The sequence below is a fragment of the Cynoglossus semilaevis genome, chromosome 7, assembly GCF_000523025.1.
Source record: "Cynoglossus semilaevis isolate Cse_v1.0 chromosome 7, Cse_v1.0, whole genome shotgun sequence".
Taxonomy (NCBI): Eukaryota; Metazoa; Chordata; class Actinopteri; order Pleuronectiformes; family Cynoglossidae; genus Cynoglossus; species Cynoglossus semilaevis.
The window spans coordinates 11,896,438-11,923,810 of NC_024313.1; the positions used below are offsets into that span (position 1 = coordinate 11,896,438).

General features: G+C 42.5%; 1 protein-coding gene across 1 annotated transcript in view; it reads right to left on the reverse strand.

Annotated features, from left to right (window-relative positions):
• lama2 (laminin, alpha 2) overlaps nt 1-27,373 on the reverse strand; it is a 118,329-nt gene that overhangs the window by 30,144 nt on the left and 60,812 nt on the right. Inside the window, exons 23-39 of the mRNA XM_025057060.1 lie at nt 23,807-24,018; nt 19,383-19,489; nt 17,712-17,892; nt 17,279-17,415; nt 16,168-16,235; nt 15,503-15,641; nt 13,836-13,979; nt 10,697-10,873; nt 10,382-10,567; nt 9,768-9,992; nt 8,011-8,163; nt 6,292-6,416; nt 6,042-6,128; nt 5,719-5,912; nt 3,432-3,574; nt 2,493-2,591; nt 105-216 (exon numbers count right to left, since the gene is read on the reverse strand). Of these exons, the coding sequence (XP_024912828.1) occupies nt 105-216; nt 2,493-2,591; nt 3,432-3,574; nt 5,719-5,912; nt 6,042-6,128; nt 6,292-6,416; nt 8,011-8,163; nt 9,768-9,992; nt 10,382-10,567; nt 10,697-10,873; nt 13,836-13,979; nt 15,503-15,641; nt 16,168-16,235; nt 17,279-17,415; nt 17,712-17,892; nt 19,383-19,489; nt 23,807-24,018 (2,489 nt within the window). The remainder of the gene's footprint in view (nt 1-104; nt 217-2,492; nt 2,592-3,431; nt 3,575-5,718; nt 5,913-6,041; nt 6,129-6,291; nt 6,417-8,010; nt 8,164-9,767; nt 9,993-10,381; nt 10,568-10,696; nt 10,874-13,835; nt 13,980-15,502; nt 15,642-16,167; nt 16,236-17,278; nt 17,416-17,711; nt 17,893-19,382; nt 19,490-23,806; nt 24,019-27,373) is intronic.

A 27,373-nucleotide genomic window follows, 5' to 3' on the forward strand; every position in this document is an offset into this window, starting at 1 on the left:
AGCTAGACTGACTTCCAACCCTCTGACCACACACACACACACTCTGTGGAGGCCGGTGATGGAGGTGATGGAGGAGGGAGGTGGGGGCGTTTGTTTGGTCCTACCTTGAGCTCCCAGCAGCGTGTCCCTGATGAACTGCTCCAGGTCTTCAGCTCGTTTATGAATCCTGTCAGCATCGTCTTCAACCTGTTCTCCATCCGCAGACACCTTAGTGGCCTAACACACACACACACACACACACACACACACACACACAAATACACAATCCATGAAATAACAACCAATGCTGAATAAGTGAACGTATCGACTGTTCTCTAACGAGGAAAGGAGAAGGATGGAAGGTTGAGTCCTGAGACGGGGATGACAGACGATGACAGATGCAATCGATATTATCGTGCCTAAATCTGTGTGTGTGTGTACGCGGCACACACACACACAGGGCTAAATTATTGACAGGAAAACACACACACGTCTAGAACAAGGGCAGCAGAACTGAGGAACGGACAAAGACTTGACACAAACCAAAACACAAACCCATTAAACGCAATTACACAAACAGAATCAAAGAGCAGATAATTATTGTTGTGATTCCACAAAAGACACTGCATCAATTTAGCTGCTCTGCATGTGTGTGTGTGTGTGTGTGTGTGTATGAAGGGGTGTGGGCGATATCATCACTGTCAAGGAGCGTCAAAGCTTCAGTCCCTAAAAGGCTGAGGTCTGACAGCGTGAATGTGTGTGTTATTCCTCTCTGCTTGACATTTTCAGGCTTCCTTTTATTTAAAGAGTGTTTTTCTATTTTGGTAAATGACTCTTCAAACATGACTGAGGTCTGTGTGAATTCTTCTGACGCTGAGGGAAAGACAAAGAGGCACTTTTGTCAGCATACCACGGAAGTGTACTACTCTAAAAAAAAAAAAAAAAAAACACAACAAGACAATTATGTTTTCAAAGATCTTTTCAGGCCGAGTCGTCTATTCAGATTCAGATTTCTAATTCTGAGCTGCGGGGGGGGGGGGGGGGGGGGGGGGGGGGGGGGGGGGGGAGGCTAAAGGCTCAACAGGTTTGATATCATTTCACAGAAAAAAAAAAATACTGTTTACCATAATATTTGTTACAAAAGATAAAAGAATAAATAAATACGATACAATATAAAAAAACATATAATATTAAAAAACTATTTCAATGACGGACAAAAATCCTCACATGTATCTTGTGTCATCATTGACCAAATCATCTGTGCACAACGATACTGTTGGAGAAAAGTGACCGCTGATCTTGTTCAGTTGAACCCAACGCTCATGTACTCGCAGGAATTGAAGAAAGACACACATGAAGCTCTGAGGATTTACTTGGATTTCTTTGTTGTCTTTTTGTCTCGAATTAAACCCTCAAATTAATTACCAAATGACAAGTGTTCTAACTTTTCTCCAAATGTTTCTGATGTATGTTGACGACATTCAAAACAAATTCAAATTCAAAGTGTAGCAGAAAATGCAGCCATGAGCAAAAAAAAACAAAACACTAGAATAGAAACAACATAAATCTATTATGTGGCACCTTTTACCTGCTTCGTTGTTAAATCTAAAACTATTGAATTCTGTGTTTTTCTTTTGTAGTAGTATTGTTGTTGTGCTTACTGTACTGTACACTGCATATTCCTTAAAGCTTCGTTTGTGTTTGATGAAAGTGCCTCAGCTGGCAGGTTAATGTAGTTGCAGTGCCCAGGGCACTAATGTCTAATAATGTGTCTGATGTTCCATTCTTATCCTTGAGACTTAACACAATCTCATTATCTTTGTTTTCTTTTTTATGTTTTTTTTCTGCTCAGTGTTCAACTCACTTTCCCCCCTGTTAAAAGCTGTTACGGCAGCTGGAAGGTTCTTTTCTCTGACACTTGATGAATGTATAAGGGTTATTATTATTATCATTATTATATAAACAGACTGATCTGCATTCAGCAGCATTTTCATTTACTAGTTTTTCTTGTACCAGCTTCTTATGTGCACTTCTACAACAGGTAGAAAAAAGTTTTTGGTCCTAAAACTAAACAGATGGTAAAATAATTTAATATTGAAAAAAAGGTTTTGTTTTTTTTTTACAAATGTATCTTTTTATGAATACTCATGGTATCTGTTGTACTATTACTAAAATATTTCTACCACATGACAAGTAATCGAATGAGTGTTTTTGACCAGAAATGAAGATTTTAAATTTACACGTGACATCTGAGGTTACTCTGAGTCTGAGCAGTATTTTTGTTCCCACCTCCTAAGGTGAGTGACGAGGTTTGTGTTTTAAATTTTTTTCCTATTTTACCCCTATCACTCCATTTGCCTCGTCTCATCGTTGTACCTCTACAACAGTGGCCTCTGAGGTTTGAACCAGCGACCCGACGTCAGCAGACCGAGTCAGAGACGTCCGATCACTGTACGGCAGGACGTAGGGAGAGAGGGAGGGAAAGTGTGAGAGGCAAACTAAGACGTCCGTACCCTGCTGTGCAGCTGGTCCATCTCAACCACCAGAGAGCCCATGTTGGAGTCGGCCAGCTGCAGTAACCTCTCTGGAGCTTTCTGAGGCGACAGCATGTGCTGTGGTGGAGACATGGAGAGATGGAAGAATTAGGGAGGAAAAAAAAAAAACAAAGAGAAATGTCTGACATATCTTGGCTCGAGGAAATGTAGTTTTTTTTTTTATGTAATGCTTTAAAAAGGCAGAGAAATCTCTGGAAAGACTAAGAGAAAATTTGTCAAAATAATACTCGTATACATGTGTATCCAAAAGTGAAATAGAAATGTAGAACTTTCTCAATTAATCATGATTAACCATAATTAGTTACAAAGACAATTAATCACGTATAACAGTGATTTATCATTTTAAGGTAGTTTCTTTGGGTGGACCGGCAGTCCAACCTCCGGTCCTTACGTGGAGGGGAACATGACGCACTCGTCAGTTAGAGCAGCAGCCGTGAACAACAACAGGCTGTTTACAATAGATTATACGGTAATGGCTGACAGAGGGAAAGTAGTTGATTTTAATTAACATCAGGGAACACTTAACAGTGACGTGTGTCTTTAAACTCGTGTTTCAAATGACTTTTGATTAAAATGAACATGATCAAGGTTTCTGACCGCCTCTACTTCTCACAGCTGGTGATTAATGACTGTGCGGAAAAAAAGTTAAGAAAGAAAAGTTTCTCAGTTGCTAAGAAACAGCCGTCAACACTTAAGGTTTGCTTTGACTTATGGCAGTTTTTGTGAAACTTGCAGTGCCCTCTTTGGTAGATAGGGTTTTTACATTACTATGATTATTACACATTCAAAGCTATTGTTTCAAAACTCCACTGAGCTGCATCCTCCAGTAATAACTATGTGCCTCCAAAAGGCCCCCGCCCCCCACGTTGTGAACTACAGTGCTAAGTTTTCTTGTACCTTGAGTTCCTCAGTCATGTTCTCAAAGCGGTACAGCATCTTATAAGGAGGCGGGAGCGGCGTGGTCAGAGTGACATCAGTGATGATGCGATACAGACGGTCCATGTCGCTGATCAGGAGACCGGAGCACTCGTCATCACAGGCTGAAGGGACACAAACACAACATCAGGTTCCTGTGGGGTTTTTTTCTTTCCTTCTTGGTGTTTCCCGTGGAGAACATGACCAGATATTGGTTGAAGAGTTTCTTTTTTTTAGCCAATTACCAGATCAGAGTCTGATCTCTGTGTAACTGCTGGTGTTTTCACAGACAAATGGAGCGGCTGATGCACCAAAACACACGAGTTGAGCCGCATCATTATCTGACAGAACGACAGCACACTCACATGCTCACGTGACGTGGTTAAAGCCACTGTGATACCCAGGTGTTGGACGCTGCCCATTCAGTGGGCCACAGTTACAGGTTTGGAACCAAACTTGAACCAAATCTGCAAGTCTTTGGACTTAAGGTCAGGTTAATGTATGTCACACTGCAAACACACCAAAACCAACACATGAAAACAAACCTGTTGTCGTCACGGGGGAGGTTACAGCAGGCAGAGGTTTGTCTTTAAAATGCTTCTTAATACTTTGGAAAATATATGATTTTAAATACAATATAATTTTATATTGTATTTTTTTTTCTTAAGTAAATCCTTTCAAATTAAATTCAAAAAAAAAAAACGCTAACGCTACATCTTTCGTAATTAGTTCTTTGACGTGAGCCCACTTCAGGTCCAGTCAAGATCTACGATATATTTTCTTACGTAAACGGAACTCTGAAGGCACACAGTAAATGCTGTAGTTTCAGCTCAGGCCACTGAATAATCTGAACGTCTGAGCTGAGGCTCAGTGAAGTGAAAAAAAAGAAGAAAAACTCCGACCCAAAAAAGCAGAAGCTTTTAGAAGTGACTGTTTGAGCTTCAGCTGTTAAAACTAAGTCAATAAAAAAGAAATGACCTTTTCCAGCAGCTGAGTGGTTGTTAAATGGGTTTTTAGAAGAGTAATAAAATAAAATAAAATAAAATAAAAATAAAATAAAATAAATAGATAGACAGATAGATAGATAGATAGATAGATAGATAGATAGATAGATAGAAATACAGTTTTTTTTTTTGTTTTTTAATGTTCAGATTATTTTGGACCACACTGAGTGGCTGTTTATCTTGGTTTTGATTGAATATCTGACCACAGTATCTCTACTTTAGAACTGCCTTAAATCAACGTCTCCGTGACATCGCAGACTGAAGTTCTACAGCACGGCTGAGGACGTGGTGTGAAAAAAAAAAAAATCGAAACGTTCCAGAACAAACTACCCTTAATTTTGCTCTTAGGACAAAAAAAGTCAAGTGCAGTTTGTTCCGCTCACACCATCAGGTGGCGATCACACGTGGTGATTACAGCCTGGGCGTAGAGACCATTCTATGTCAAGGTGCACTGCAGCAGCGGCACTGCCAATTTACCAACGCAGACTTTGTGTGCTGAACACAAAGACGGGAGCAAACCATTTCTTCTGACCTGACGGCAGCAATTTCCCATCAGCCTCTGTCTTGCAGCACGAACCCTTTTTCTCCTTCCACACTCCTGCACTTACCTCCAGACATTTTAATGGCACAGAATTGGCCCAGCCATTACGGTCATATTAAGTTAAAATGACCTCCTAATGGTATTGGAATGATTTTTTTTAAATGACGTGAATCTGACTTCTGCCACGACCGTCTGTCGCCCATGGAAACCACGGGACGGGAGTCGGACCGCTGGACGACATTTCTTTGTCAAAATGATGTTAAAAGAAAAATAATAATAGTTGGATAATAACTGAAATAAAAACAAAAATCCACCTGTGTCTGTTCTATATCAAATCAATGATCAAGTTTTTAAAAATCCAACCACATTCCTGGTTTGACGTGTAACATTTTAAACCTTTGAATCAAAAATTTTGGACACTAAAAAAAATTATTTTGTTGAACAAAAAAGATTGGTGTTCCAACACACTGGTCACTACAGAAATACTGGACGTGACATAGTGTGGACAATGAAGACTTGAGTCATTTTTAAGATAATCACTGATGTAATATCACTGACTTTTAGCAGTAAAATTCCAAGCTAACAGCCCAATGAAAAGTCCCAGTTCTTACTCAAGGTCTTTACCAAAAGATTTTTTTTAAATTCTAGAACGTAGAATAATCATGAAGTGAATAAGCCACTGGATAAAGAAGCGTGTGCGGTGAGAAGCGTTCGTTAGTCTTACAGATGATTCCGGACGCTCCACACACATGCCTTTCCATGCACTGGTCACACAGCCTTCCCGACGCCCCCACCCTGCAACGGCACTGGCCCGTGACAGGGTCGCACGGTCCGGGCAACGCCCCCCAGGCAGTACACTTACACTCCTCACAGCGGCCGCCTGGCATGCTGGGGTTGCCATGGTAACCGGTGGCACACCTGGACAGAAGAGAGAGAAGAAGTTTAAAAGAGCGAAACAATATGGAGTTTTTTTTCAATTTGCCTAAAAATATTTTTGTGCTTCCAGCTGAGTTGTAAACCCCTTAAGAAATATTTTTTGGGTCTGACCTCTCACAGTGCTTTCCCTCGTATCCTTCAGGACAGGCGGTGCAGCGGTAGTCGTTAAATCCCTCAGCCACACAGGTGGGACTGAAACTGTAAAGAGAAACACAATCTCCTCACCAACAAAACACAAACGTGTTCTTTAATTGTTAAATGTTAGGATCTAAGAAAATGTCACGTTTTGACAGGAGTGAAGCAGAGACAGAGAGGAGACCAGCAGTTCTGAAGCAGAGACAGAGAGGAGACCAGCACTGACCTGTTCCCTGGGCTGGTCAGTGGACAGGCACAGGGTTTACAGTCATCGGGAGAACCTCGGACTATTCCATAGAACCCTGGAGCGCAGCGCTCACATCGGTCTCCTTCTGTGTTGTCCTGACAGTTCTGAAAACACCGACGAGACACCAACGGAAAATTGTCTTTGAATGAGTTTTTATGAACCAAAAGGTCACAGGTTGCACCTTTCAAAATCAGAAATGTTTGATTATATTTTAAGCATAATTCCAGTGGCGCTCCCTATAGGCTGGTAGTGGCGGCACACTGTGTTTGAACGTCCAAAAACACTGTTCACGTTTCAGTACGTAAACGTTCCGACTTCTGCCTCTCCGTTTCCCGGGGGTCACGTCCGATTTGCTCACTTCGTTTGTGGAAAATGGGAACTTCAATCACTGCAACAGGAAGTTGCCTCATAACGAGCCAAGTCATTTCCATTAACTCGCCGCGTTTCTCGTTACCACTAATTACCACAGAAACAAAACTCGTTTAGCATTTTCAATTTAGCCCCGCACGCTGAAAAAATGGTAATGACGCCGTTATGGAGAGCGAGGGGGAGACGGTGGGGGGAGAAGAGGAGAGGGAACAAATGACACGGAGAGGAGGTGTTTAAAAAAAGAAAAGGGTGAGGAAAAGAGAGGAGTTAAAAAGGGTGAGGAAAAGACAGGGTGAAAATAAGAGTTTGTAATGACATCGGATGACAAAATGAAAAGAGCAGAGGGAGCACCGACGACGAGACTTAAAGGAAGAGAGAATGGATTACATTTAATTAGCAGAAACTAATTAGTGAGAACATAAACAATTAAACTGCAGCGGAAACATCGGGAAAGTAATAAAATATTTGATTTGTGTGACGCACTGCTGTTGAAAATCCATAGTTTCTCCGCCTGAGACGTGTTTATTTCTAAACGGGACTATTGATTTAATCAACTTCTAAAATAAACTTTATTTTAAAAGCACTATTTTTGTTTCAGAGGGAGAAAAAACCCACAGTTTTGTGAAGGTCAAGTCTGGCCCAGGATTAAATAAATCAGTAAAAATCTGAGTTTTCAGTTCAATTTTAGTCCCAATCAAATCTGTCCTGAAGAAACGTCTCGAATTTTAATTTGTTTTTTGTTTTGTTTTTTGCAAGCGGTCGGTATATTTCTGTGTGGATAACCATTACAGTGTAACATAGATCCAGTAGGTGGCAGTAACGACGCACAAGAAATAAGAAATCACCCAGAAAAAAAACTGAATCAGGCAAATCAGCCAATTAGGCTGCAAGAACTGTTTACATTCTATTCTTATTATTTGTAATTTTCTAACCAGAGAGATTTTTTTTATTTATCATTCTGTCAAAAAAAAAAAAGACTTGAAAATGGAAAAGCTGGCAACCAAAGACGGTTAAAGTCTGATCTTTGGATTTTGTTTGTAGCTAAAATGAATCTTGTCTTCTCTTTAATGTGACGATCAGCCGGTTTGGCTCAGCGCCAGACCACCGTGGATTTACAGGAAGTGTGAAGAAGAAGAGGAAGAAGAGGAAGAGGAAGTCCATGGTCGTTAATTACTGCTGTGCTAATTACGGTACCTGACATCACACACCTCCCTACTTCAACCAGGCTACTGGACATATGGCTGTTCCAGAGTCGGTTCCAATCCCCGGTGACAGAACAAGCTGCCCACCCCCCCACACACACCCACACACACACACAGACTCATTTACCTGGCATATGGAGGTCTCGGGGTCACAGGTGGACGAGTGCCCGCTGCACTGGCACTGGACACAGCTGCCCATGCCGGCTGCATTGGGCGCTCTGACTCCTGGAGCAGGTGCTGGGCTGTTTGTGCGAAGACGGTAAAAACCTGCAGCACACTCCTGCACAGAGGGAAAACACAAGATCAGAGAGAGATGAAAACAGTTCTACATGCTCTATTTCTAGAGTAGAAAAGCTGGGTAGATATAAAAGGAACGTTTGGTAAAGTTAACATTATTGTATCATTTCAATTCACTTAAAAAAAACAAAACAAAAAAGGTCGAGGGAATGTGAGACTGATCAATTCACAAAAAAAAAGGTCGAGGGAATGTGAGACTGACGGGGTCATAGGTCAATGCACGGTTTTTATGGAAAGGTAGAGAATGCAGTAAATCTGATGCGATAGGTCAGGGGTCGCCAACTATGTTGTCAGAGACCCTGGATTTCTCTCTACAATCAATAAAAATCTGATTTTAGTCTAACATTAATATTTGATTTTCTTTGGATCGGACAGTTCGGCGGGCCAGATTTGGTCCACGGGCCTCCAGTTGATGATTATTGCTCTAGGGTTTGTCATGTTGTTTCAAGCATCATTGATGCGGAGGCAGGAATTGTGTATCACTCCCGTCAGGACAGGGTCTTCTTCCATGAACTCCCAGAACTTTCATCAGAACTCTAAGCTGGTTGAAGCGGCGCCTCCTGCTGGACGGATCACAAAAGTGACAGTGTGTGTCCGGTGGTCTCCTCCTCCGTCTGCAGTCCAGGTCTGTCTCCTTGCTTAATCTGCCTCGTGTGGCGGTGGAGATCTGACAACAGTGTAGTAACTTCTCTGGAAGAACGATGTGTTCATGTGCGTAACCGCGGGCAACCGTTGACCCTCTCTCTTTCACACACACACGCACACACTCTCAATTAAGAATTATTCCCTTCTCTAACTTTTCAACACACTCTCACACACCAACAATGCACATGTCTGATAACAGGTAACTCTCTCTCTCTCTCTCTCTCTCTCTCTCCCCCCTGTTCAGTAGTAATTAATGGAGTCGATTTAAAGAGCCATCTGTTCCCTCTGCTCGCTCTAAACGCCCGTTTAAAAATACTTTATTAACAACTATGGCAGCTACAAATAGAACGGCCATCTGTCAGCCAAGCCCTGCACGACCTGAACATTTCAAGTTTAGCTACCGTTTGCCATTTGGCACTCTTTCAACTCTCGCCGCAGCGTCTGAATCATGTACACGGCTCATTTTTTCCGAGACGGCGTAGACGGTTGTGAGGGCAGGGGTGAAAAGCGCACTTAAAAGTTTCCGTACTCCTGGGATTAACACAATAATATCAACCGTAGTCCCCGCTGCCTGTGTGCATCATGAGCCGTCTGCTGAAGTTGAAAGAACCCTCATTAAAGTGGAGATTGAGTCGCCGCTGCGTGCGTCTGGTGGCTTAAGAGAAGGAGCCTGGACGCCGCTGAAAGTCAATTTGCTCAGACAAAAATCAAAACTTAGCAGAGGACGCGCTCGCTGAGGCTTAATGCAGACGAGGCTGGGTGAAAAAGAAATAAATCCAAATAACAGCCGAGTCTCCGCGGCGTCAGAGAAGCTTAAAAACTCTGAAGTAAATGTAAATTGGACTTCAGTGAGATACGGCCGTGAGCAGACCTGACTGCGACCTTCATGTTTATAAAAAAAACCAAAAAACCACAGAGACGACGACAGAGTTGAGTTCACACCTCACAGGAAAGTCCAGCGTAGCCAATGGGACAGTTGCATTTCTCTATCTGATGGGCCTGCCCGCTCTCCCTGGTTGGTCGACCTTCTTCAGCCACGGTCAGACTGATCTCTGAAATACTGACGGAACCAGAACAGAAGGAAAAATTCATCAGCATCAAACGGACGACAACATCAGACCATGTAATAAATATTACATTATAACGTGTTTTTAAAATCGTCATCATCTTAGTTCTCAGTGTTTCTGATTATTTCAGATTTATGTCAGAAATCAGAGGTAGAAACAATTATATTTAATGGACTCTTGGTGCTGGTGGGGACATTCTGCAGGTCCTCACTCAATAAGACAGAAACGTTATTGTGAAATTAGGGTTAGAATAACGCTCAGAAGGTGTGTGTGTGTATGTGTGAAAGTGTGTGTGAAAGTGTGTGTGTGTGTGTGTGTGAGTGCAGCTGCAGCAGGACAGAACATCTGCAGGATGCAGTCACAGAGGTCAGATAATGACATGATGAAGATGATGAAGATGATGATGGTGATGATGGTGATGATGAAGATGATGATGATAACCTTTTAAAGGAATACACAACCTTTTTCTTTTTTTTCTTTTTTTTTTACCTCTGTCATGTCGATCTCATGGCGGGTCAGCTGACCAATCTGGATCCCCTGTACCTGGCGGGTCATGACGATGTCATGGTTTGGACCGCCCTTCACGATGACCTGCGGCTCGTAGGAGGAGGGTCCAGTCTCGTCTCTGGACTCGTAGTACACGGCGTACTTTAACTGTCCCCCGTAGGCCGTGATCTGAGGAAGGGTTTAAACGAGGCCAAATAAATTTTAACATCATTACAGTTCAGACGGGGAATTTAAAATTGCCGTGGTGGGAACCGTAAAAGTTAGTGCTGGTCGTGAACAGGAGAAGAGGTTTCCTACCATGGAGCCTCTGAACTGCTCAGGCAGTCTCCAGTAGAAGGGCTCAGAGAGGGCGGATGAAACCACGTCTGCGTTGGCCAAGATGTCTGGGTGCTGGAAACTCACTCCCCTCCTCGTCTCAACTGTGTTGGATTTGTCCACCAGGGGGAGCACTGTCTGTTCAGGCTTTAGTGTTAACTGCAAGCGTACACACAGAGAAATTGCGATCAAAATGATTGAGACAATTAAAGTGTTAATTTCATACTTTAACATGATCTGTGTCTAAATACTAACTCATGTACAGTGACCTGAGTACTGGAGTACTGGAGTACTGGAGTACTAGAGTACTGGAGTACTGGCAATACTGTCCTCGGAGAATGTTGTAGTACATATAAGGTATATATTTATATATGTATATGTGTGTATACATATACTACTGCATGTCTACATCCTTATTTACATCAGAGGCACAAACAACAGACCAATCTCAGTAACATAACACAGCCTCCTTCCTACCACGGTCCTGTATTAATGACCAGCTCCACACACACACACACACACACGTCCTTCCTGCCACGGTCCTGTATTAATGACCAGCTCCACACACACACACACACACACACACACTCTTTATATAACGATGTTGTTGTTGCTCATTGTAACGGGGAAAACACGGTCGATAATTTCAGTCTGGGGTGAACGTCTCAAGTGTTTTTTAGGTCAGAGGTCGAGGTCTGGAAACATGTCAGTGTTTTTCCGAACATAACTCACAGCCTGAGACGGTGGAGCCACACATTCTGATTTATATTCTCAGTTCTCACTGACACAGAAGGAGAAATCCTCCTTCGTTCTCTCCCCCCCCCACCCCCCTGCTGCCGTTTCACGTGGTGACATTTCAATATCACTTGAACAACATGGGAGTTTATTATTGACTGTGGTCGAGCGCTGATGATACGTGGAAACTGTGTGAATATTATCTCTTCTCTCAGCCCTTGTCATAAAAAGGACGCCAAGATCTATTCATTTATTACAGCGCACAGTCGGGAGGAGGCTGAATATGAAGCAGGAAATTGTCAATTTCTGTCTTCAGTTTTATTCAGACCGCTGATAAACATCGACTGCTCTCTGACGTGCAGCTTCTCCCACAGGAACTCTTCGTTAGCCCAACAGCTAAGGTTCAGGGATCAGGGAATTCCAACCTGCTAACACAACAACTTCCCAAATATGGGATCAACGTTATACTTTTTTTCTAACTCCTCAAAGTTAGGTCAAAGTTCAAAGATGGTGAAGAGATGAAGCTGCCAGATAAATAGGACGACGTCACAGAACAAACGTCCATGTTGGAGGTGGACGCTCGGCAACAGATGATATCAATGTTCTTAAATTATATTGGTGCAGATATTCTAGTAAATATTATATTATATAATATTCTAAGTAAATATTCATACACGGATCCAAGAAAAAAAAAAATCTCCTCCAGAAGTTTTAGTTGTCAAACATATCCTTGCAGCCTGAAATCTCAGAATAATCCTGAGCATGTGTGTGCACGTGTGTGTGTGTGTGTGTGTGTGTCCCACTTTACTCTGTGTAATCTCACGACTCAGTGACTCAGAGAAAATCTCCATTTTTCCAATAAACTCCACACTTGTCTCTTCTCCCTGTCCATCTCCCCTTTGTTTCTGTGCCATGTGTGTGTGTGTGTTCAACGAATGAAGTGAATGTTTGTCGTTCAAATGAAATTTCTTCTCTTCACTCTAACCCCAAAAAAGTCCGTGGTTACCATAGAAATGTTGGTTAATCGCTGATGGCGACAGTTTCAGTTTCAGCGTTATTAAAAACAGCCACTCAAAAAGTCTGCCACTCCTTCAGCTGCTGACGGTGGGAATCTGTCACTTCACATGCACAACGCTGTTTTTATTCAACTTAAAACTTCATAAAGTCTGGATTACGGTGTGTGTGTGTAGGGATTTTGTGCCGATCAGCAGATTTAAAAACAGTTTCTTTATCTGTCAATGGAGTTAAAATACAGTGAATGGACAGAAAATCCACTTTGGTTGGAAGGAGCGGAATGAACGAAGGTGGACGGGTTTAAATGACGTCAACCAAACGGAGGGCACAAAAAAAAAATGAATGAAAAACCAGGAAGGATGGAGCGGGTGGAGTTGAGTGTTTTGAAAGTCTCCGTTCATTCTTAGAGCTGAAGACTGTAGAATTATTATTCTAAAATCTCTGTGCAGATTCTTACGGTCCATGTTTATGATTCCTGGTGGATAAATCCAACAAACCTACAGTGTCGCGTCATCTTTAACAACAGGAGCGAGTCGAGGTCAATGTGATCAGCACCTGATCGTCTGCAGAAAAAAAACGTGATTCATACGGGAACGCGAAGGCCGCCACGGTGGAAAAGTGCCGCCTCAGCTCCAGCCGTGTGTGAAATCTGACACTCCAGCAGTGAAGCTGGCACAGACGGCACGGACAGAGACACGGCTCCACTCTTTTCACTATCTTCAAATTGGAGATTGGCAAGAGACTTTGGAATCAGTGGAACCATTGAATCAGTTCAAGGATTCATCAGCACATACTGTTGAAAGTGGCTGAACATTTTATTATTTTTTTGGTTCCAGAAATAAAATGATTTGTTTTACACTAAATTGTAATTATTTCAAGACTGAGTTTGGAAAATATCACCTACATTATTACCTTTAGGACATCAATGAATTCATGTTTTGAACTGTGCTTTAGAAACGTAAAGATATGCACAAGACTAGGTTTTTAGATGTTTTAAAGGTAGAGGACAGAACTCAAGCTTGAATCTGTTGTTTCATTTGTTAACTCCAGTCAAACAGGTCTAACATTTTGTAAATGTAACGTCTTTTTTGGCTAACTACAAGACAGCAAGAGGCTAAGCCTTAGCTAGGTTTGAAGGAGCTTTGCTAACTTACAACAGAGAATTTTACTGTTTAAATTTGAATTCTAATCAAGAACATTCACCCACATTTGTAGCCTTTTGGCCAAAAAAACAAAACTGTAAGCCAACACTCACGACTCCTGCTTCTACCTAGACATATTTATCTCATCTAAACATTTTTGTTTCTTCATCCAGGAGAAACCCTTGATCACATCCCTGGTGAGGCCTGATTGGACAAACCCGGCTACTCACCCACATCCTGATCAGTCCTTCTGCCTCGTTGCAGAAGTGTGTGAGTCCGTAGCAGTAGCACTTGCTGCAGCCCAGTGGATTTCGCACCGACAACCCAAATGTGTTGGGTTTACAGTGCTCACAGTTGTGTCCCTCTACATTTTCCTAAAAAAACAAAAACAAAAACCTCACGTTAGATCTTTCTGGACTTTATAGAGTACCTAAAACTAATTGTGAAAATCAGCGGAAGAGCCTTTATTTAATGTCTAATCTTATATACGTGGGTAAAATGTGATGCTGTTTCTGGTGCAGTAGAACATGGACATTTTTGGGATTTACTTCCTGGTACCAGGACAAACCAACGGAACATTTAAGTGATGAGCAGCTGAGGCCAAAGCCTTCAGTCAGACACCTGTACAATAGCTGGACTGTTAGCACGGACGTGTCAAGCTATTAAAAAGTGAGTGACTGTGTCGGTCTGTTTACTCTAATTGGCCATTATTCCCCCCAACCTGGGGCAGACCATCACAGCCAGAGTATGAAACACAGCCCAGCTGTGAAGCACAGGAAATGCATCTTCATGCCTGAAAATAAGACCTGGAACAACATCACTGCGGCTGCACAGAATGTTTATATTTGGAGTAAATAAACCCAGAGGCGGTCTGAAATAGAAGGACTGTGGACAGGCCCTGTGTACAGTGTAAAGCCTACACTGCTGTCAAGCAAACATCATCCAATTAATGTTGAGTTGTGTCAAGAAAAACAAAAAGAAAAAAAAAAATGTCTGCAGGTTAGTGAGTGAGGAGCAGGAGCAACAACAGGAGGAGGTGCAGGTGCAGAGAAGGAGCCCAGGTGGCTAAAAATATTCTCCTAAATGAGCAACTATTACACCAGGAGGAGGACATTATGTCAACGTAAACAATGTAAAACAATGTCACGGTCCATCAGATGGACCGGAGCCACTGTTTGACCACCACTGTGTTGTTCTTTAAATGTGGTGAGAATTTTATCTGAGATGAAACTGTTCTATGTCTAGAGATTAAATAAATAAAAAAAAACAGTCAGTCATGACTAGTAAAAAAAAAGGAGAGCAACGTCATCTCAAACACAGGTTTGGATTCATTCCGTGTGAGGAGGTGAAGACGGAGGAGGAGGAAACAGACAGTCAGTCGCCCTGACACTGACAGCTGCAGTAACAGGTGAACAGAGAGGCAGCTGACGACTGACTGTGTGACTGACACACAGTCAACCTCCTTCCTGTTCACAGTCAGGATCACGCGCGCTGATCTGAAGCCTTCTCACACACTCACACTGTGTGTGTGTGTGTGTGTGTGCAAAAGTTTGTTCCAGCGTTTTGTCTCTGTCACTTTTGGATAATGTGATCAGCAAGTGACAGTCAGAGATGAAAGCTGTCCCCAGTGTGTGTGTGAGAGAGAGAGAGAGAGAGAGAGAGAGAGAGAGAGATCACAATATCAATCAACATGAAAACACGTTCTGTACTTTTAAATCTGACTCCCAACTTCATCAGAGTCACAACCTCTGGGTCGAGGCCTTCGACAGGTTCATCAGAGGAAGTCAGCTGACGTAGTTTTAGTGCCGGTTCATGTCACCAGGGTTTTGCACCAGCAGCCCCACAGGCTGCCCAGGGAATCAGCCAACAACAAATCTGGTGATTGTGGTGTGTTTACCTTGCAGCTGCATTTTCCCGTCCGGTCGGCACAGGCGCAGACCTTTCTCTCCGGGTCACAGGTCTGACCGTCTGATCCGGCCACGTTACACTCACACTGGGTGCACTGTGGGAAATAAGGGAGCAGACGAGGCTCAAACCTCCGTTATCAACCACACAACAGACGGTTGAGGAGCCACCGGAGTGTGTCTCAGCTTCATGCTCCACCAAACATTCAAACTGGCCTCCAACATGAGACCGACTTCCAAACTTTCAACTGTTGGACACGTATTAAAAAAAAAAATTCAAAACATTTTTTTGGATTGTGATTTTTTTTTTTCTTCTTTTAAATACTTTTACCAATGTGTGGCTGAGTTGTTAGCTTGTTAGCATTTATGGATTTGAAGCTAATTGCTAAACTAAGCTAACTGATTGTGCTCTATTGTTATTACTTATAATACTATGCTCCATTATTATTTAGCCTTATATCTATGCTAGTTTGCTGAATCAATTTTGGCATTTTTACATGACATTTGTAGATTTTATTTTTCTTATTAGATACACATATATTGTTATGTCAATGAAATGTGTTTGGTTTTGTTTTGTTTTGTTTTAACTACCAAAATAAACCAGCGCAACTGCAGTTTTTTTTCTACCCCCGCCGCGTCAGTGACTCAGCTCACAGACCGTCCGGGCTCACGGGCAAGTTGCACGGAGGCAACAGCTCGCGAGCCCACGACGCTGCAGCCACACTCCTGAAAACACAGAAAAACAACGACAAGTATTCAGCTTCAGATACTAGAAAACACTGAGACAGACCCTGTTTATACTTTAACCTCTGACTGTGAACTCTGATGGTGGTCCCACAATGTAGCGGTCATTACGCCTGCCTTACATGCAGAAGATCTTGGGTTCAAGCCCCAGAGAAACCACATACCTAATGGTGCCCCCTGTGGCAGCTTGCAGTGGTTGCAGAGACTTATATTGTGAGATAAATAAGTTTTTTTTTATGCTTTTATTTTTGGACACACATTCCTGTGTTTCCACCTTGCCCTGCTGGGTTTTTTTTTTTTTTACCAATTCGGCCACTAGGTTCTGCTGTTCCCCTCTTCAGGCACTCGTCCAAATCAGGGATGCTGTAAAACCCTGACTTTCAAAGGCCTCATGTTCAAGCCTCTAATTGCCCCGGCCTTGTACAGTCTCTAATAGTTGGCAATTATTGGCTCTTAACACTTTAGTGAAACTCTTTGAGCCAAATAAACACACACTGTGATCATAGAGGGGAGAGAATGGGGAGTGAAAGTAGAGAGAGGAGAGGAAACGAAGCTGGAAACCACAGATTTACAGGCGAGGAATAATAGACAGAATAATAAATGAAATGACCAGAAAACAAATAAACAATTCTAACGCAGCTGTCAGAGGATTACGATCATTAATTATAGGAATTAAAAATGACTCAATTATGAGTTAATAACAGTAATAATCTGTGTAACGTGGTATGTGACTGTAGTTATGACACACACACTGAGCCTTCTGAAACAGTTTGTTATTTGGACTGATGCGGTGAGTTTGCACCAACAGAGGGCGTGTTGATTAATAAACACAGTGTTTTGTTACTGCAGGATAAACTGTCCTGGTCATGGATGGGCTGCCGGTGATAAATCTCAGCATTCTCACTGAGAGCAGCACTGGAGGCCACTGTTTCTCAGCCTCTCATTTTGTTCAACAACAACAAGTCAGCCATTCGTCAATGACTGTTTTTCTGCCTACCTTTTCCTCACCGTGCGTGTGTGCTTACCTTGCATCCTGTGATGATATCGTGGCCCCAGTGGTTGGGAGCGCAGCGATCGCACCTCTCCCCGATGGTGTTGGGAGGACAGATGCACTGTCCGGTGTTGGCGTCGCAGTTGTTTCCCACGTGATTACAATCACAGGCTGATGAAAAAGAAAGGGTGAGAGGAAGAGAGGAGGGTTTCATCCACTGTTCTCACGACAAAATTATAGAACTTTTAATGACCATTTTTTGACAAATCAACTGAAAAATCCATCGTATTTTTTTCATCCTGGGTTTGCGACTTTTGCGTTTGTTATTTTCCCACTGACAGCCACTAGAGGGCACTCTAGGCTTGCATAGTAGTATCTGCTACTGTTGTACTACTGAAAATGAATATATGAATATGTTCTTGTTTCACAGGAGCAGAAAACAGTTCCGTCCTGCTGACAGCTCTTACGTGTGCAGCCTCCCTCCTGGAAGTTGAAGAATCCTCGTGAACAGCGGTCGCATTTGGGTCCAGTGACTCCGGGCTGACACCGACACTGACCCGTTTCATCGCAGTCAAAGGACTTGGAACCGAAGGAGTTACAGTGACAGGGGACACACTGTCCACGTGTGGAGATGCCAAAGGTCTGAGCCTGGAGACACACAGTTAGGACACAAGGAGACGGCAGTTAAAAATGGCCCCCAATGTTGAGAAACATCAACGTTAGAGAGACAAGCTGCAAACAAACAAACAAACAAACAGGTTTTCACATTAGTTCTAGCTAGAAAAAAAATCAGTGGAAAACAAAATCAAAGATGCACACAGTTCCTGGACGTTGCCTTCAGCAGTAAAATGCCATGCATAACTCATCAGAATAAAACATATTTACAATCATCATCAAAGTGCATTTGTTATCTGACAATCTGAAGTTTTTTCATTTTTCTCAATGACTTTAAGATATATTTTTTAAAAACATGCATGTATTTCTCAAGTAGACAAACTTGTTGAGCACAAACCACCAAACCAACGATCAAATCAAACACAATTTTCAGACAAAACCACAGAATGACATCTTCCAAGTTGAACGGTAGGGAAAAAAAAAAAAAATGTAGTTTACAAAATATATTTCAGCTAATTAATTAAGTTAGCTTTAATTTTTTAAATACAAAAAGGCAATTAAGTTAGCTTTAATTTTTTAAATATAAGTAAAAGCAAATAAAAATGATCTTGAGCCACTTTGCCGTTTAAACAACGTTAATCATTGACGCTCCTCCTGTCAGTGAAGAGTCTCTGTAACGTCCACCACACGTCACCAGGACCACACCGTGCTGTAACCCACGTGCAGCTGTTACCCCTGTCCTTGGCATGTATGCCCCCCTGGGACACCCCCCCGTACGGGGCGGTCCCGACCATCTCTGCTGCACAGCTTCCACCGGGACACGTTCCACCGGCCGCCGTGTCTCCCTCCGCCCGTGGTTGGGGCGCCGCAGGTCGCAGCGACGACCCACGAAACCCGGGCGACAGATGCAGCGGCCCTCGGCGTCACAGCGCTGAGAAATAGCGCCGTAGTGGCTGCAGCGACAGGGCTGACAGTCCTGACGCTCGGAATCCCACCAGCAGTTAGGCTGCACCAATCAGAGGGCAGATGAGCAGAGCCACGTTGACAGAGGCCACAGACTTATTGGAATTATATTATATAATATTTGTACATTTAACAAGTCAAACCAACAGTTTAGAAACACTTCACCTGGTCGGACAGCAGCTGACAAAGTCAAAAATATTATTACAACAAAAGTGATAAGTTGATAAGAAATGGACAAAATCCTGATGGGAATCACTGGAACCTGCACTGACCTGCTCTTACAGAACGGCATTTCTTGACATTTTTAGTAGAGTTTCTTGGTAAAAGTAAGAAATACTGCAATCTATTCTATATTCTTATGAAACACTTTTACCATCTAGTTAGCAGGGCTAATGGCTAACATTTGCTTTTGTCAGATTCTCATCTTTATTAAGGTCAATAGGTCACTGTCTCTGTACTTCCACCCATGACTTGGCTACGATTTATGGTACACATTTCTACATGTATAGTGAGTATCCTGTGAGTGGACAGTACTCAGTGACTCGGTCGATCACACGTACCATGCACTCGTCACACTGTCGACCAACGACGTTCTCCTTACAGCGACACGCTCCAGTCTGTTTGTTACACAGTTCATCTACAGAGCCATTGGTGTGACACTGACAGGCTGTGAGAGAGGAGAGAGGGGAGAGAAGAGGGGTGAGGGGGTGAGGAGAGAGAAGAGGAAACAAACACATAATGAATGACTAAACAAACAGTCGTTTTATCACAGCTGCTGAGTTTGTTTATTTAAATCACAGATCTGTGAATAATCACACACTGAACTTTAGATTTAAAGTTCTACCGGCAGAGGAAGTCTCTGTCACCAACCCACTGACGCCTTCTACAGCACACACTGACCAATCAGAGCGAGCCTACAGCGGAGGAATCACATGATGTGTTCCTTAAATCCTGTCCGTCAGCTTCCTGTCCGCTCCGATGAACATCCAAAGTGAGGATCCAAAAACTTTCCTTCTGCTCAACAAACTCACTCACAACCAATTCAGCACAAACCCCGACGAGACTTTTATGTCTGAAAAGTTCAGCCGTGTGTGAAAATGAAACTTTAGGAGAGAAAAGGAAAAAACTGTTTTCAGTATTTATGTCCTTGGATGTAGAGTCCAGGACGGTACAGGAGGAGGCAGCACTGAGCAGGTGGTGATGTACGGCCGCCTGGGACCTAAATACTGTTGACAGCACAAAGAGCTGAGTCATCTCTGAGCTACGCTACGCTGAGTGGAGACCACATATCAGCCTTCCTGCAGGTAAACATGAGGTACTGCAGCCTGACATTATTGGGAGTTTTTAAAAGTGGAAATTCTTTTTGCAGTTAAAAAATATGATTTCAGCAAAAAAATGGCTACATTTCTGTCAATCTGTCAATTAACCCAAATATAAATGAGGTTTTTACATTATTTAAAATTATAATCTAAAATGTACTTCAGTATTAAATACCTTTTAAAGCGTAAATATAATATTTTCATGTGCATATAGAATTTCACAGATTGGCCCCCATTAAACTCGGGAGAAATATTTTTGATCATTTTGTTTGGTTAATTATGTGGAATGTGTTCATTAAGTTTTTTTTTTTCCTCCTTGCTCCACTTTAAGCTACTTTAACTGAAAATCTGCTGTGGGAGGAAGAAGCCACGCCCACAAATGTCAATCAAAGCCTTACGTACACAATTTAGCTGCGAAACCAGAGCTGCCATCTGTCGGAGGAGCCGTCAGGGACAGACACACGCAAACACACTCAACTTCAGAATAAAAAGGAAGCAGCAGCAGCAGCAAACATGACATGACATGACATGACGTGAAGCCGTTTGTGTCTGTCTGCACCTCCTCCTGTCCTCTCCAACAGATGTCAGGACTGTACTGTACGTGAGGCTGTGCACAAACGCCACGAATTTATGCTCTAGAACGTGAACCTACAGAACAGTTCCATCTCACACACACACACACACGCAGCGCCTCACATCCCCCTGGTTTCTCCCTTCAGGGACCATCTGGACGGCGTTCTGTCGTCCACCACAATAAAAAACCCATGTGTGTATGTGGGTAAATGATGCCGCTCTAACAAGCTGGCCTTGATGGGAAAAAGGTTTCTGTTTTTTTCTTTAACAAACTCAAACATGTCACGTTCAGCCACGAAAACACGCCGTCAAATTAACTGCACCAGTAGTTATTGTGCATCTCCTCTGCGTTATTAGCCCCTCGGTTGTGCACGGCCAGGAGACGCTCACGTGCGCTGCTATCTATTAAGGACGCGGTGAGCGGCTCACGGCTAACCCCGTGGCAAACACGAGGGAAATATTTCCTGTGTGGGAGTGCTCTTGTCGAGATTGACTTCTTTGAGCTGAACGCTCTTCAACGTCGATTCCTTTTGTCTGATATGCATTTCCTGTTGAGCTGCTTCTGCTGCAGCTGCGTCGTTTGGTCTCACTCGGTTTTTGTAATCAAACAGCATCATGGATAAAATATTCTGTTTCCCTCATTATTGCAGACACCTCTGTTTGGTTGAAATGACTAAGAACAATACACAGTTAAAAAAAACATATATATTTAAAATATTTAAAAATATATATTAGGATATATATATATATTTTTTTTACTGTGTACTGCTTGGACTGGTGACAGTCATAAATTGATGGTTTGGTTTTAACCATTAGGTCAGTATTTGCCACCGTCTCTGCAGCGCCCCCCTTCTGTAGAGAGGGCTACTGTCCAGTCACTGATTACCTGATTAGTCCCAGGTCAACGCTGCACGGCTCTCACTACAAAACGCCAAAGTTCAAAGTGAATGTAAAATCTGAGACAAGGCAGTAATAACAGATTTTCTGTGTGAACAGTTAAGCATGAATTCAGAGACGCTGTAATCAGATTAAAATGCGGCCCCCTGCTGGAGAAAACACCAACAACTTTTGAGGAATCATTATGTGGAGAGCCTGCAGCGCTGCTGCTACAGCCCAGCAGGGGCGTCAGTCTGAGGAGAACAACTTCCTCTATCTGCATCAAATGATACCTTTAATCCCTTCATTCAAACTTGGAGTGGATGCTACACACACACACACACTAGAACGTGTGTGTGTGTGTGTCTGTACTGGCAAGCAGCTGTGCTAGTAGGAGGTGTAATGTCTTTGCGGCCCACGGACTGCCAGCTGTGTTTAAGAGTGAGGATAAAAAAATAAAAAATAAATTAAAAAGTTGGACAAAAAGAGTAAAAGGAAGATGAGAGACAGCAGTGGATGTGTTTATACCAAAAAAACCAAGAGATATATTCACTAGATTTTTACTGATGTTCTAAATGTCTTTGGCAATGGTTCTCAAAATAAGGCTGGTGCACCACTGGTGGTACATTGGCTCCCTTAAGTTGGTTAAACTGGTGGTTCTGTGTTAGTAAAACCTGCTTTTTTTTCAGTGGAGACCTGACGAGAAAAAGTGGAGACATGATAACGATGAAGATGAGGTTGAAGAAGAACATGGTCTCTCTGTCTTCCTACGGTGAAGGCAGAGAGACAGCTGATTGAAGAGAGAGAGAGAGAGAGCTGTCTACTGGTGGGCGTGCACAAAGACAGGCAGACACACACGCTGACAGTCTCTATTAATGTGTACTTGATAGTTGATTGTTCTCTACTTGTTTCCCGCTCTCCACCCAGGCCTAATGGTTATTGATTAATCAGCCTGATCTATTGCTCTCCCACAGTGCTGATCGGCTGCTGTTGTCTGGAGATGGAGGGCTCATTATTGATCCAGTAGGAATGACAAAAGGCCGGCAGGAATTATTAAAACACTCTCTACAACTCTCTCTCTCTCTGTCCGTCTACCTCACTCTCTCACCACCGCTCCAAGTCTTAATGAATTTTATGGAGTGGAGCAGAAGAGCTCGGACTCAGTCCGTTTGTGCAGCATTAGACTGTAAGAGAAATGCTGTCTATTTTCCCTCTGATGTCAACAGTGTCGTCTGTGGCTGCAGCCATTTGTACTTCACTCCTTCTCATCAGTTCAGTTCATTTCAGCCCAGTAATAGAAGGTGGGTTTATTTCCAGAGGATTCAAAACCAACACAGTCATCTCTGGAAAAAAAAAAGAACTCCCACTCCTAATTTCTCACATTGGAGAAACACTCATTTGCAGGTTTTCTTATCTGCTGCGTTGGTCCAGTCACAGCTACACAGTGACTACGTAGTGATATTTTGAAGGTTTTGTGAATATAATAACACACTCTGACACATTCTGATGCTTCACAGAGTGAATAAGTGTGTCTTAATTTAGGACTGGTTTTTTTATATATATATATATACTGATGCAGTAAAACTACCTGCTGTCTGGTTGCTGTGTTCAGTCACGCTGTGGTGAACGGCCTGTTAAATCAAACTGGAGCAGCTCCAGACTTCAGCTGTGCTTTTCTTTAGAACCGATGATCCGTTAGCACCACTCCAGTTGTTTTCAGAAGACACCAGAACAGTCACGAACCAGAACTGTTTCAGGATTTGGTTCCCAATGTGTCGGCAAATTTATTCCATATATATATATATTAAGGTTTGTGCACAAACTAAGGCCCGGGGGCTGGATGCGGCCCTTTCAGATTTTCCAAATTATATAAATTATTTATATTATTTTTAGACTTCTGACTTTTCCCTGCAATACCCACGTTTTCCCAATAAATGGGGATGAAAATGATAAAAGGGTTTTAGAATTTTATCATTTATGTGTGACTTTTACATGTCATTTAACTTAAAGTTCACACAAACACTCAACAAAAGGTTTACCCACGCCTGTTCTAGTCCCTTCAGCAGCAGTTTTTACTCCGACTAGGACTAGAACCTTCTGGTGTCAGACTGGACTCTTTGAAGGTTGAATCTGCTTTGTACCAAACCAGTGAATAGTTTCACTGCATCACAGTTGTGTGTGAAAGTCCTGACTGATAAATTCTCCGTGCCACTTACGTCTGCAGTCCTTGGCCGTGATGGCGTCTCCGTAAAACCCATCAGCACAGCTCTCGCACGTCGCCCCCCCGTAACCCGGCCGGCAGCGCAGACACTGCCCCGTTATTGGATCACAGCTGCCAGGCAGGGACAGGTCCAGATTGCCGTGGCAGGCGCAGGGCTCGCACAAGTCACCTGGTACAGCGGGCGTCCCGTAGTATCCGTTGGCACATCTAGGAGGCAGCAGAGAGACGGAGTGAAAAGAAAGTAGCCCACTGTGATAATGCAGTTTGTTACTGGATGTGATGAGAACACAATCTGCTGCCTGGAGACAGTATTGAACAGTCATTAAAGGGAAGATGTGTGGAGGGCTTCTGGAGCGCCCCCACCCCCCCGCCCCCCACTACTGCATGTCAGCTCCTGCAGCCGATGTGTCAGATTCTGCTACATAATTGTCTCTGCAGGCTTTTCCACTTATTTTTAAAAAAAAACCCAAACACATTCTGTTTCGATGAGTCCCTTGTGGAAGCCCGGCACATAAAAATAAAAAGGCTCATATTTTCCTACAGAACAAACAGCTGTAAAAAGAAGGAATATTTGCATAAAACGCCGTCGCAAAACCTCGACAGCGGATCAACAAACATCTGCCGTGTTTTCACTGTCTAACAATAAAAATTAATGTCAGTCCCTTCGTTACAAAAGTTACTTTTCGGCCTCACATTATTCAGCGTCAGGGCTTAATGAACGAGGAGGTGGAGTGTAATTAAAGTGAGGCTCGCTCTGTATTTTAGGGCCCAAAAATAACTCCAGCAAGAAACGCAAGAGAAAAACTCGTTATCTGGGAGCAAATATTGACAAATATATTGTTTACTGGTCCGTGCAGTGGTGTGGCGGGGGCCAAGTTTGCCTCTCAGGTGGAAGGTCACTGGCTTAAAGACCAATTACAGTCAGACGGAAATGGAGTCCTGCCCCTGGTCACCTGCAGGTTTATCTTCATCAGTGGGGGGGGTGAGTCGGGGGGGGGCAGACCATAATTTTTTCTAATCCACAGCATTCAAACAGTGTTTATAGCACCCCCTGCTGCAGTGAGTGAGATATACTCTGCATTAATATGAAACACAAAGAGTATTTTTAAACCATATTTTTCAAACGCCGCCGCTGATATTGACTGACAGAGGGAGTTCTGAGAGAGCAGAACTTTGGAAGATGCAACTAGAATGAAATAAAACTGAGGTTAAAAAAAGAAAAGAAAAGAAAAGAAATAAGGCTAGAAAAGCAGAGACAGAGAGAGAGAGAGAGAGAGAGAGAGAATCAGAAGAAAAGTGGTCGTCACACTGAGAACGGAATTGAATTTGGAGAGAGGGACGAGGAGGACAGAGGACAGACAGAGGGGAGAGAGTCGGGGGCTGCAGCCATTATTACCAGTGACCCTCCATGGTACTCAATACAACTGGTTTATTAGCTTCACTCCGCCTGCCTGTCGGTGTGTGTGTGTGTGAGTGTGTGTGTGTCTCTGAGTCACATAGATGTAGTATTATTTTTTAATCAAATATGAAACCTGACCTCGGCCAAAACATTTTTGTCAACTTTAAGATATTGATGGGATTATTTGACCTCGGCCAAAACATTTTTTTCTTGTTACGTCAACTTTAAGATATTGATGGGATTATATTCAGTAATTAGTTTTAATGCTCTGCAGTGATTCATTTTATATTTCTGAAATTTGTGGCGATTAACATATAGCTTTTGTTGGCTAATATATTTATTTTATTTTCTGTCAATATTTGGTATTCCTTTTGGTTCAGTTCTTATATCTCTGCTTGGATATTTCGGACTATACCCATTCTATTCTATTCTTATGTTTGTGTCCCGTCACTTAAGTCTCAAGGGAAAGTGAAAAGTATTTATAGAAGCAATTTGGCCGATTTGACACCTGGTTTAAACCATCAGTCAACAGGAAGTAGACAGATGAAGACGACAGAGAAAGGGTGAGAGAGAGAGAGAGTGTGTGTATGTGTGTGTGTGATGGCATGCAGGGGGGGGGGGGTTCAGGTTTACACATAAAACTTGTGTTCTTTTATTTTTAGTACTTTTCAGTGTCGGGGGGGAAACACAGTCAGCCTCTGCTCCTCCTCTTAAATCTCTGTGTCCATATATTTGAATGCGTTTTACCGTCATCTTCCCAATGTGTACAGTACGTTATCTAACGAGAGCAGAAACTGGGTCAGTCTGTAGAAAAAAGTCATTTCCATATGAATAAAAATCTCTTGGTGTTTTAAATATATGTGCATGATTAAAGCTGCGGTAGGCGTTGGTGAAAAATAGCGGTGTTAAAAATATAGTTTTAACAAAGAGACTTTTAACAATAACCTACGTTTCATTTGAACGCTAACGCTTTTTGGCTAACAATAAACACGAGGATGGAAAACACTGTGATAAATTTTAATATTTATTGGCTTATATTTACGTCTCATTCACAGAATTTAATTAGGTTTAGCCTTTTTTTTTGAACAACTTAAAAACTTTAATCTCTTTATCTTTAACTGAAGCTACAGCAGCTAAAACCCATGTTGTTGACACTCAGTCAAATAAGACTTATTTTCAAGCTCCTCTGTCTAAAAAAAAAATCAACAAATTTTCAATCCTTCAAAAAGACCAACTTGTGTTAGCTTTGTACTGTGCTGTGGGTTAGCTGTACTGAACGGCTTCCTGCTAACGCTGAACGGCCGTTCACGCACAGGAAATTGAAAAGCTGAACCAATTAGCAGCGGGTGGAGAGTCCATTAGCAGCGAGAGGAATAAAGAGGATTATTGTGTTCGAGCCTATAATGCAGACAAATTGGCACATTACAATTAATTAACCACTAACAACAACAACCACCAGATAATGAAGTGCAGCGGCAGCGGAGCAGGTATCAGTGAGACAGAAAGAGAGACAGACACTGATGGAGAAGACGTTTCCACTGCTGCAGGTCGCTCCTTATTTCTCACTCCTTTTAGGAGAACAGCTGTTCTCTCCCTATGACGGGAAGCACCATATGGCAGCACGCACACACACACACACACACGCACAGTTACAGTACAGAGGAATCAGAAGGATGTTCTGTTCACACACACACACACACACACACACACCTTCCATTTGTGCTGCCATGAAACAAAGGCAAACAAACCATGTGAGTCTATATTTAGCAGTAAATCAACTTTAAAGAAGTGGATTTTTTACACTTTAGGGATTTGATTAAACAAACACTGAACAATGTTGATTAACATGGAGAATCAGGACAGAAAAACAGATTATATTCTGTCTGAAATAAAGAGGCTGAGCTGTGTTCAACGAAGGGACGTGTGACGTGAGATGAACCGTCTCACTGCCGCGCAGGTAAAAAGACAATTATTTCAACTATTTCCAAAATTTTGTTGGAGTTAAATTTCTGACTTTTCCTCTAGTTTTTGAGACAAATAATTAAAAGTCTGTTTTTGGTTGAAAGCAAATTATGAAGGTTGACCTTGATTTTGAAAAAGAAATTACTTCAAAAAACAACTACTTATACCAATAAATAATGCATCTAACTTAGGTTAAAAAAA